This window comes from Oryx dammah, unplaced genomic scaffold (assembly GCF_014754425.2).
Source record: "Oryx dammah isolate SB20612 unplaced genomic scaffold, SCBI_Odam_1.1 HiC_scaffold_12, whole genome shotgun sequence".
In the NCBI taxonomy this organism is placed as follows: Eukaryota; Metazoa; Chordata; class Mammalia; order Artiodactyla; family Bovidae; genus Oryx; species Oryx dammah.
Window position 1 is genome coordinate 36,212,886 of NW_024070196.1, and position 13,163 is coordinate 36,226,048.

General features: G+C 35.3%; 1 protein-coding gene across 2 annotated transcripts in view; it reads left to right on the top strand.

Moving 5' to 3' along the window:
• The window catches only part of FSTL5 (follistatin like 5), a 902,259-nt gene that overhangs the window by 295,680 nt on the left and 593,416 nt on the right, over positions 1 to 13,163 (top strand). For both annotated transcript variants that reach the window (XM_040250565.1, XM_040250564.1), the window contains exon 4: positions 6,583 to 6,831. In XM_040250565.1, the coding sequence (XP_040106499.1) occupies positions 6,583 to 6,831 (249 nt within the window). The remainder of the gene's footprint in view (positions 1 to 6,582; positions 6,832 to 13,163) is intronic.

Genomic DNA, 13,163 nt, shown 5'->3' on the forward strand with positions numbered 1-13,163 from the left:
CCAAAGAAGAGCAATGTCAAAGAATGCTCAAACTACTCTGCAATTGTGCTCATTTCTCATATTAGCAACATTATGATTAAAATTCTTCAAGCTAGACTTCAGCAGTCATGAAGTGAGAAATTCCCAATGCACAAACTGGGTTTCAAAGAGTTAGAAGAACCAGAGATCAGATTGTCAATATTCACTTGATCTTGGAGAAATCAAGGTAATTCCAGAAAAACATCTACTTCTATTTGTTTTTATTATGTTAAACTCCTTAACTGTGTGGATCACAATAAACTGTGGAAAATTCTTAGTGATGAGAGTACCAGCCTACTGTCTCCTGACAAACCTGTACGTGGGCCAAGAAGTAACAGAATAGAAAAAAAAAAAAAAAAAAAAACCTAAATGCTTAAAAATTGGGAAAGGAGTAAGACAAGGCCGTATATTGTCACTCAGTTTATTTAATTTATATTCAGAATACATCATGCAAAATGCTGGGCTGGATGAATCATGAGCTGTTTTAAAGATTGCTGGGAGAAATATCAGCTACCTCAGATATGCAGATGATACCACTCTAATGGCAGAAAGGAAAGAGGAACTAACAAGTCTCTTGATGAAGGTCAGGAGGAGAGTGAAAATTCTGGTCTGAAACTCAACATTCAAAAAACTGAGATCATGAAATCTGGTCCCATCGCTTCTTGACAAATAGAACTGGAAAATGTGGATGCAGTGACAGATTTTATTTTCTTTGGCTCCAAAATCATTATGGACAGTGACTGCATCTATGAAATTAAAAGGATACTTACTCCTTGGAAGAAAAGCTATGACAAACCTAGAGACGGTATTAAAAAACAGAGCCATCACTTTGCCAGCAAAGTCCCATATAGTCAAAGCTATAGTTTTTCCAGGAGTCATGTACAGATGTGAGAGTTGGACCATAAAGAAGGCTGAGTGCTGAAGAATTAATGATGCCAAATTGTGGTGTTGGAGAAGATTCTTGAGAGTCTCTTGGACAGCAAGGAGATCAAACAAGTCAATCCTAAAGGAAATCTGCCCTCAGTATTCATTAGAAGGACTGATGCTGAAGCCAGAGCTTCAGTAATTTGGCCACCTGATGAAAAGAGCCAACTCATTGGAAAAGACCCTGATAGTGGAAAAGACTGAAGGCAATAGTGGAAAGGGGTGGCAGAGGATGAGATGATTAGATAGCATCACTGACTCAATGAACATGAATTTGAGCAAACTCCAGGAGACAGAGGAGGAAAGAGGAGCTTGGCATGCTACAGTCCATGCCGTTGCAAAAAGTGAGACACAACTTAGAGACTGAACATCAACAACAACAATTACATAAACTTACCATTTTTAAACTTAAGAACATTTCATAAGTGTTTTCTTAGTCTTTCGGTTTTTATTTATTTTATCTAGCAAGTAGGATTTCATTAAGTCAAAGACCCAAAAATTTGATCACAGAAACAAAATTATCATCACCTGGAAAATTAGAAATATAAATTTGGGGTTCAATTTCATATATATTTAGTCAGAAACTCTAAACTCAAGTTTCGGTCTATTCCATGAAACTTCTCTAGGCCATTACAAGATGCTGAACTTCAAGAAGTATGACTTTAAATTTATTTTCCAAAATATACTAAATATTTCAGAGCCATCAGTTAGTTAAAATAATATTATATTGGAAAGCTTGATTCAATCAATCCTTTTTTCTTATCTTTTGTTATAAATGTCTTGAATATTTTATCAAAAAATCTTGAGTATGGTATTATAGTATAATTAATATAAAGTTTCTTTCAAGATTTGTTCCAATTTACATTGGTATCAAAAATATAAATTATTTCTTTAATTATGCTTCTGATAGTGTTGGTCCTTTTTTTAATTTCAATTTTTTAAAATTCCATTTGCAATTATTTATATTATGAAAATAAAAATACTTCAAGCTTTTATTTATAAAAACTAATAAATCAATTATTTAAATGCATATTTATATATCTCTTCTTATGAATCTTAGTTTTTTAAAACTAGTAAATTAACTTTTAAAGGGAGTTTTACATGTCAGACCTGCACAGCATTGTGAAATTTATATTTTCATATTTATTTATATCAAGTATTATCTAATTTACTCACTGATGATGCTGTTTTTAAATATAATGTCCTATTATATGTATTCCAACTCTTATAATGTGTCTTATCCTTAAGGAAAGTTATGACCAACCCACAGCATATTACAAAGCAGAGACATTACTTTGTCAACAAAGGTCCATCTAGTCAAGGCTATGGTTTTTCCAGTAGTCATGTATGGATGTGGAGTTGAACTATAAAGAAAGCTGAGCGCCAAAGAACTGATGCGTTTGAACTGTGGTGTTGGAGAAGACTCTTGAGAGTCCCTTGGACTGCAAGGAGATCCAACCAGTCCATCCTAAAGGAGATCAGTCCTAGGTGTTCATTGGAAGGACTGATGTTGAGGCTGAAACTCCAATACTTTGGCCACCTGATGTGAAGACCTTACTCATTTGAAAAGACCCTGATGCTAGGAAAGATTTAGGGCAGAAGGAGAAGGGGATGACAAAGGATGAGATGGTTGGATGGCATCATGGACTCAATGGACACAAGTTTGGGTGAAATTCAGGAGTTGGTGATGGACAGGGAGGCCTGGCGTGCTGCGGTTCATGGGGTTACAAAGAGTTGGACAGGGCTGAGTGACTGAACTGAATGTCATTGTTTTCTTATTAATTTTCTGTCTGGATGATCTGTCCATTGATAAAAGACTGATAAAATATAAAGTCCCCTATAATTATTTTATTGTTGTCAATTTCTTGCTTTATTCCTGTTTATTGCTGCTTTATATATTTAAGCATTCATATTAGTTGAATTTATATTTTAAAATGCTATACCTTTTTATTGTATTGATTCCTTTATCCTTATATGTCTTTCTTTGTCTTTTATTATAAACTTTGTTTAAAAGTCCACTTTAAAATAGAAAGCCTATCCAGCATATTTTTGTTTCCATTTCCATGAGATATATTTTTCCATACCTCACTTTCAGTTTTTTTGTGTCTTTAGCTCTAAATTGATTATCTTGTAAGCAGCATAGATGGGTCTTATTTTTGCTGCTGTTGTCCTTTTTTTAACTCAATCTGCTCTTCTTTATATTTTGATTGGATCATTTAGTCTATTGACATTTAAAGTGATTATTGATATGCATGTAATTACTATCATTTTGTTATTTATTTTCTGAATTTTGCTTTTGCTTTAGTTCCTTTTTTTCCTTTGTCTCTTCTCTGTTGTTTGATGTTTTTCCTCAGTGTTATATTTGTGTTCTGTTCTGTTTGAAGTTTTTGTATATTTATTTTTTGTGTGTGTACTTATTTATTGTAGGTTTTTGTTTTGTGATTACCATAAAGCTCATATATATTAACCTATAACTATATCCAGTCTCATCACTTCATGGGAAATAGATGGGGAAACAGTAGAAACAGTGTCAGACTTTATTTTGGGGGGCTCCAAAATCACTGCAGATGGTGACTGCAGCCATGAAATTAAAAGATGCTTACTCCTTGGAAGAAAAGTTATGACCAACCTAGATAGCATATTCAAAAGCAGAGACATTACTTTGCCGACTAAGGTCTGTCTAGTCAAGGCTATGGTTTTTCCTGTGGTCATGTATGGATGTGGAGTTGAAATATAAAGAAAGCTGAGCACCAAAGAACTGATGAGTTTGAAGTGTAGTGTTGGAGAAGACTCTTGAGAGTCCCTTGGACTGCAAGGAGATCCAACCAGTCCATTCTGGAGATCAACCCTGGGATTTCTTTGGAAGGAATGATGCTAAAGCTGAAACTCCAGTACTTTGGCCACCTCATGCGAAAAGTTGACTCATTGGAAAAGACTGTGATGCTGGGAGAGATTGGGGGCAGAAGGAGAAGGGGATGACCCAGGATGAGATGGCGGGATGGCATCACGGACTCGATGGACGTGAGTCTGAGTGAACTCCGGGAGATGGTGATGGACAGGGAGGCCTGGCGTGCTGCGATTCATGGGGTCGCAAAGAGTCAGACACGACTGAGCGACTGAACTGAACTGATAACTATATCTACTTGATTTACCATGATAGTCATTTAAATACAAATATGTTCTTAAACTTCTATATATTTTATTCCCTACATACATAGTATACGTTTTGAGTTCATATTTTACTTCTTAATGTCTATCCCTGTTTATTGTAGCTATAGTTGATTGTATAACTTTGGTCTTTTAACTTTTATACTACATTATTTAAGTGCTAGATCCACAGCCTTTACTATGTACTTGACTTTTCTACTGGGGATTTTTACCACCCTATAATTTCTTATTGCCTTTTCTTTTTCACTTAAAGGAGACTTCAATACTGCTTATAAGGTCAGTTTAATATTGATCAATTCTTTTAGCATTTTTGTGTCTAAGAAATTCTTTACCTCTCCTTCAATTCTGAATGATAACCTTGCTGGGTAGAGCGTCTTGGGTTACAGGTTTTTCCTTTCATCACTTCGAATATTTGCCATTCCATTCTTGCCTGAAAAGTTTCTGCAGAGATATGAGCTGATAACCTTATGAGACTTCCCTTTTCTGTGACTCTTTGCTTTTCTCTTTGCCATTAATGATAAAGGGACTGCCCCTGTCCCCTCTCCAGTATGCATAGGCTGGCATGAGACTCATGAGCTGGCAATGACTGCTTTCACACTGGTCAGAGGCAGGGCTGGAGTCTGAACTGGATCATTTCCTTCCAAATGTTTGCACTTTCATTGCTTAGTGGGGAATAGGAACAAGATGGGCTAGAGCAGGAGGCCATGCAGGCTGGGAATGGGCAGGAGAAGTCTTGGCAGACTCACCAGAACCTCAGGGAGTTTCAGTCTGCTGCCTCCATGTAACCAGGAGTAAGTCTGTGTGTATATTCCTTAAGTAGGGAGTCTTAGTTTCTGACAGCCCTCTGGCAAGCCCCACTGGTTTTCAAACAAGCTAAGAAAGCTAACCTCCTGTTGGACCCTGAGCTGGGGTACCTAATATGTAGCTTGAATCCCTTGCTCCCCAGGGAGAATTTCCCCAGCCTGTGGTATCCATTCTTCTTCTGTATTCTCAGATAGGGATGTGGGTTCATGACTGATCCCTGCTCCTCTCTTCCTATCAGATGCTTTGTGCATCTTTGTTTGTAGCCTTGCTGTAGAAGAGTTCTTCTGGTAGTCCCAGGTAGACTTTAGCAAGAGTCTTTCCAATTTATACCTAGTTTGATGTGTTTGTGGTGGATGGTGAGCCCAGGTGCCTCCTAATCTGCTATCTTGATCTCTCCCTCACAAGCCCTTTAATCTTGATAACCCTTTGAGGATATACTATAATCCCCATTTTTCAGATGAGGAAACCAAGTTATAGATGTGTTAGGTACCCAACCAAGATATGGTTTCATGGAGTGTAGACTCCCAGACTCTTCTGTTCATTGGATTTTTCCAGGCAAGAATACTGGAATGGTTTGCCATTTTCTCCTCAAAGGGATGTTCCCGATCCAAGGATTGAAACCACATCTCCTTAATTGCAGGCAGATACCTTCCCATTGAGTCACAGGGTTTACAACCTCTCAAAACTTTTATTTTTTTCCATGTATGTATCAGCAGTGTTAAATATATCTACACACATTTACACATATGTATATATGTGAATATATATTATTCCTTGATATATATATTTTTCTATATATACATATTTATATAGATAGATACATAGACATGTATGTGCACTTTACTTTTTTTTTCAGTCACATAATGTTCTCAGATTTACCTAATAAAAGTCTAAGAATGAAATTGCTTAGTTTGGTTTCACTGCAAGACTGCTAAATTCTCCTGTTTTTGAGGAAGATGTAGATTGTTAGATTAAACAAGTAACAACATAATAAAATTCTTCATGATTTGTTCATTTAGTCATGAAATGGATCAGTGATAGCCAAGTGGCAAAGGTCAAAACAAGAAAGGATCAGATGTTAGAACCCAAAAAGTTTTCAAGACACTTTTTCTCATTCCTATTCTCTCCTATTTCCCACTTTACATACCTATGTTTCCTTTCTCCCAGCAGAATTCTGCTAATGTAAAAGTTGGCATTTGTTAAATATTTCCTATATGCCAGGACTGTGTGTCCTGTGGATCAGTACATGTTTTACTTAGTACAACTCTAGGAGATGGTCTATACTATCAACCTCGTATTATGGATGGGATAATTTAGCACAAGGAAGTAAATTTTCCAAGGGCGTAAAGCTAGAAAATTTGAGTTCAGCAGTTTAAATTTAGAGCCCTTGTCCTTAAGGACTGTAATACTCATTGAGTAAGGAGATGAGAGCTCAAGGAGAAAAGTGAAAGAAGGGGACAATATCAAAGGTTTTTTGGTTTTTTTTTTGGTTTGGTTCTGACAAAAATCCCTCCTCTTAAGAACAACTGAACCCTGATTATATTTCTCTTAGACTTATTTTATCTTAATCCTTTGAAACTTTGATATCAGCATATTATTTGGATACATAAATCTATAAATCCAAGTGATTTTCTTTCTTTCTTTCTTTTTTTTTTTTTTTGTCTACAGGAATCCTGATTCAGGATGGCTCTTTGGGATCTTGTGAAAACAAATACTGTGGTTTGGGAAGGCACTGTGTTCTCAGCAGAGAGACAGGGCAGGCAGAATGTGCCTGTATGGACCTTTGCAGTCGGCACTACAAACCTGTGTGTGGATCTGATGGGGAATTCTATGAAAACCACTGTGAGGTACACAGAGCTGCTTGCCTGAAGAAACACAAGATTACCATTGTCCACAATGAAGACTGCTTCTTCAAAGGTAAATGCAGTGTGGGCCTAAAGTGCCACCTTTCTCTATTTCTTCCTTCTTCTTACCTAGTGCCCTTAGATTTAAACTCTAGCATCACTAACTGAAAGTCTTTAAAAAAAGAGAGAAATATAGACTAAAGACACTTGTGATTAGTAAGGGAATAGAAATTTGTCTGGATACAATTCTTGAATCCATATGAGAACAAAGCTGGCCAAAATATGACTCAAAATTTAATATAGCTTACAGCATTGCACCATATGGCTTCCCAATCATGGCAGTTTTCTTAGGGACACAGAGTGGCCAATTCAGTCAACAAGCCAATTCCACCCAGTGAAATGCACCTGGAGTGAAACTGAGAGAAGAGTGAATGCCAAGCCATCCTGTAATAACATCTCATTCCTTCCTGATTAAAAACGATGCCTACAGTATACACCACCTAATTCAGATTACAGAGAACTCGTAAATGCCCACTGAACTAGCTATGAAGAACTCATGTTAAACCCAATTAGTAAATATGAGATGACAATAATTTAAAATTAAAAGTTTGCAGTATTTACTTCCATGGTACTAAAAATCATTGGGAACTATTTATGGAAAAGTACTGCTGAATTAGTAATTTGACAAATTATTTTAACATGCTAGATAAATAAATATTTAAATATCTTTAATGCCTTTCATTTATTTATAAATATATTTCTTATTTATTTATACTAGAAAGAATATTTAGTTATTAATAGTCATAACCCAGACTGAAATTTTGAAATGTTAAGCATATAGAACTTCCATCATTCAAAAAGGTCAGTGATCAATTTGATTTCTAATCTTAAATGGGTTCCACTCCCAAACTCTCAGAGTGCTGCCAAAGTAATTTTATACTTAAAAGCTTGTGTGATATTTTGATTATTAGCTTAAATTTATAGTATCACACAATGTTGCTCATGTACGCATTGATAAGTTTTTTTCTTTACAAACTTCATTGACTAAGTATTCAAATACATTAAGATGGAAGGGTCTGTAGTCATTGTTCTACTAGAAGTCCTTTCATATAAATGAGATAAATTGTAAGAATAGTTTCTTTACCAAAGTGAACTCTTTGCGTTTTGAATACACAATTGATGATAGATTATCTTCTTTTACAGAAAGAATATCTAATCTATTTTATAGAAAGCTAAAATGAATTGTATTAATATTTTGCTTTAATCTTCATAAAAGAGTTTTTTTCTGTCAGTTTGAATTGAAATAAAAGTGAACATTTTAGTATTCCACAGACACATGATACAGAGCTGTGTAAATAATATGCAAATAAGTTAACTTAGAATCATTCTAACACTGAAGTTTTGTCTAACTGACAACCAGCAATTGATAATATGGAAACAAATGAAATTAAATATCATGAGGTGAGAAAAAAATCTGCTATATTTAATATTCTGCTTTATTACTGGAAGCTTAGGCATAATACTACTCAATATGTAAATCAACATGAAAATAAATGAACTGGATATAACCTGGAATGTTAAACAATGGTTTGAAAAGCTTTTGTTCTTCAGACTTATACTAAGCATATTTATTCGATCTATGATTGCTTCAAAATTTATTGTCATCATACTTAGTATTACAATTTAATTTGTATTAACTGGGTGAGTTACCAGGGGTTAATACATTACCTAGGTCTCAGAATTTGTCAGTCTTCTGTTTGTTGATTTGTTTTGGTGTTTTGCCCTATATGTACATATATATATATAACTCATAATAATAGCTCATGGGGTCGCACAGAGTCAGACACGACTGAAGTGACTTAGCAGTAGCATAACTTATAATATAACTTTATTTCAACAGAAAGGAAGTAAATAATCTATAATAAAACAATAAATTTCTTGTGCTATTAGTGCACAATTGACCAAGCTTTGGACATAAGAAATATCCCATGGAGCTGGAGGCCTAATATCATGATGACTAAAATTAATTCTTGTAATTGTGGATTATATTTTCTGTGCAATTTCAGCAATTTATATTGTTTCAAATAATGACCTAAAGGAAGGAGCAAGTCAAAATATTATGTTCAAGGACTGCTAACAATTCATATTTAATTATTTTCAAATAGAAAAATATCAAAACAAAATTCCTCATTAAAATATTACTTTTATTTATTTATTTATTTTTTATTGAAGGATACTTGCTTTACAGAATTTTGTTGTTTTCTGTCAAACCTCAACATGAATCAGCCATAGGTATACATATATCTCCTCCCTTTTGAGCCTTCCTCCCATCTTCTGCCCCATCCCACCACTATAAATTGATACTGAGCCCCTGTTTGAGGATACTGAGTCCCTGTTTGAGTTTACTGAGTCATACAGCAAATTCCCATTGGCTATATATTTTACATATGCTAATGTAAGCTTCCATGGTACTCTTTCCATACATCTCACTCTCTTCTCCCCTCTCCGCATGTCCATAAGTCTATTCTCTATGTCTGTTTCTTTATTGCTGCCCTGTAAATAAATTCCTCAGCACCATTTTTCTAGATTCCGTATATAGGCATTAGAATATGATATTTATCTTTCATTTTCTGACTGACTTCAATCTGTATAATAGGCTCTAGATTCATTAGAACTGATTCAAATGCATTTCTTTTTATGGCTGAGTAATATTCCATTGTGTGTATGCACCATAACTTCTTTATCCATTCATCTGTTGATGGACATCTAGGTTGATTCCATGTTCTAGCTATTGTAAATCATGCTGCAATGAACAATGGGATACATGTGTCTCTAAAAAATTTTATTACTTTTAGGTTTCATAAAAAGTGATTATGAACACCTTATAGGGATCAACAAACAAAAACCTATAGGCCAAATCCAGGATACTGTTTATTTTTTAAGCAAAGTTTTATTGGAACACTGCCACACTATCAGTTTATGGATTTTTGTTGTTTGCTTTAAGATACAAAAGGAAAATTAAGTCTTTATAACAGGGACAGCATGGCCTGAAATGACTAAAAAATGCATTATCTGGATCTTTTCAGTAATAGTTTTTAACTTCTGATTTTAAAAATATACTAGTGTCTTAAAATTAATTTTAAACATATTTTCAGATTTTTACTATTCTATCTTCTTGGCTATGGTGGTGAATAGAGGGACCTACATGTGTTCTAAAACTGAATAGAACAAAACACATATACCCACAGATAAATGCATAGAAATGAATCAGAAAATCTGAGTAAGATCAGTGGATGGTGTCAAAGTTGGAATTCTGGTTATGATATTGTACTATAGTTCTATAAAACATTACCCATTGGTAAAAATGTGCAAAGGATGCATGAAATGCAATTTTTGACAACTGCAGACAACTCTATAATTATCTCAAAATAAAAGAGTTTAATTTAAAAAGTACTGAAAAGTAATAGCAAAAACTTTGTAAAAAGTTAAATTAAGGAGCGTTTGCATTATTAATTAATTATTTGAACTTTAAGCAAAGTCTTATTTCACGTATTGAATTTATCAAATTCATATTTGGCATTTGCATTTAAGCCTGTATATTTATTCATTATTTTAAAACTAAGGTTCAAGTCCAGATTAAGAAACATTTATGTCTATATTTATATCTCTATGTCAATACATATAAAAGTGAAAGTGTTAGCCGCTCAGTCATGTCTGACATTTTGCTGCCACACAGACTCTAGTCTGCCAGGCTCCTCTGTTCATGGGATTCTCCATGTAAGAATACTGGAGTGGGCAGCCCATTCCCTCCTCCAGGGGATCTTCCCCACCCAGGGATTGAATCCAGTCTCCAGCATTGCAGGCAGATTCCTCACCTTCTCAGCTACCAGAGAAGCCCCATCTAAACTATATCTATATGCTGCTGCTGCTGCTGCTGCTGCTAAGTCACTTCAGTCGTATCCGACTCTGTGCGACCCCAGAGACGGCAGCCCACCAGGCTCCGCATAATTCCCATTGTTTGTTTTAAATGTTTAAATGCCTCCTTGGTATACTCAGCATTACTGCTGCTGCTGCTGCTGCTGCTAAGTCGCCTCAGTCGTGTCTGACTCTGTGCGACCCCACAGACGGCAGCCCACCAGGCTCCCCTGTCCCTGGGGTTCTCCAGGCAAGAATACTGGAGTGGGTTGCCATTTCCTTCTCCAATGCATGAAAGTGAAAAGTGAAAGTGAAGTCTCTCAGTTGTGTCCAACTCTTTGCGACCCCATGGACTGTAGCCTACCAGGCTCCTCTGCCCATGGCATTTTCCAGGCAAGAGTACTACTGACTGGTAAATATAGACATGAACTCACAGAGAATTTTCTTTAGTGATTTATGATCCTTGAAACTAGATAAAACAGACATTTGTGAACATGACTTCCCTGGTGGCTCAGCCGGTAAAGCTTCTGCCTACAGTGCAGGAGACCAGGGTTCAATCCCTGGGTTGGGAGGATCTCCTGGAGAAGGGAATGAGAGCCCACTCCAGTATTCTTGGCTCAGAGAATTTATTTCTACTCACATTTATTTTATTATGAAGAAACTGTATATAATAGGATATAGAACATTATAGTGATAGTGAAATTCTCTCAATCATGTCTGACTCTTTGCAACCCCATGGACTGCACAGTCCATGGAATTCTCCAAGCCAGAATACTGGAGTGAGTAGCCATTCCCTTCTCCAGAGGATCCCAACCCAAGACTCCTGCATTGCAGGTGGTTTCTCTACCATCTGAGCTACCAGAGAATATTGGCATCAAATGCTTTTATGATGATGCTAACCATAGAACTGAACATTCCATTTTATATAATGCCCACTAATAACTGTCATGAGAGTTTTGCCTTAATTCCCCATCCCTCACGCCCAAATGGCTTTCTAACTGCTGCAATACACATGTCTACACATAACAAAAACTCCTCTCACTTCAATACCAGATCAGTCTGGCCTACTAAGCAGAATTTACACACTCAGAATATAGTAGTAAGCTGGAGTAAGAAACTCAAGATATAACCTATGCTAAGAAGAGTATGGAATTAACCTTTTATGAGAAAATCAATCGAACAGAAACTCTTTTGCCATTTAATCTCTGAGAATAAAACTGCCATAAAGGCAAATGTTCTGTGCACTTAAATGTGCATCACAACAATAACAACTCGGGAAATATGCTTTTCTTATACCTCTGTGTGCGTGATTTGAATGAAATCTGACATGGTGTCTTTTTCTTTGGTATAATCTAGAGAGACATTCACATTTCATTTTGCTAACTGATTAATTGGTCGATTCCCTTACCTGATTATTATTATTTAAGGCAGAACATAGAGAACTGAGGCTAGAAAACCAGGCTGCCAACGATATTTTAAAATATATGAGTAAATGTCCTGTGCTAATATACATGGGCTTTTAGATTTCCTTTTTTGGAGGGAGGGATAGGGCATCTGTGTAAATGCTTTGTTTTAAATTGAAATAGGCATGTATGCCATTTCTTGAAAAATAATTATGTTGATGAATATATCAACTTTTGGAAAAGAGTACCCAGATGTCGATGTGTTTGCTCTGTTCTGTTCTGCTTTGCTTTTAGTCAGTATTAGCTAAATGAAATTACAGATTGGTAGTGAAATTAATAACTTGGACAAAATACTGACACTCAGAAGTTTCAATTCCTCTGAATGCATCCTGTACCCACAACTTCAAAACTAATTTTATTAATCCCCTGAATTTCAGGTGGTGTATATAAAATTTTCTGGTTTGATTACAGAATCAATTGAGCTTTCTATTTTGCATTGAACTTTAATCAATGTTAAGAATATAATTTTGTGTCACTCTCCTCCCTAATTAAACTGTGAACTGCAGAATCCTATGTATAAGCCAATATATAACATATATTAGGAATCATAAGGTGTATACTCATAAATTTACTATTTGTTAATAAAATTATACTAACTTTTTCTCCTCTCATTTTTGAAAGCTCTGTAAGGGATTTTGTAAACATTAAACATTGTATGTGTTTATCTTCCACTTATAGATAATAGATATGTGACAGATTTTACATAAACACGAAAACTGCTCCAAAAGAGTGGGATTTAAATATTAGGACCACCCAACAAATGTATTAAAATATTATCAGTGAGAAATGAGATATATCAGGTATTGTGTCAAAACACTTTCACAACTATTAGATTATTAATTCATTTTAATAACAAACCAGAAGGCACAAAACTTAAGATTTTAAAAATGGCTGCCAGCATTCACACAGTAAGTTAAGGCAGCGATCAAGGACTCTGGGCTCTCTTTTAGTACACATATACTTCATACATTTCTATTTGAGTCTATAATACAATAATAGCTTACTTCTCTTTGCTTTTTAAAAATTT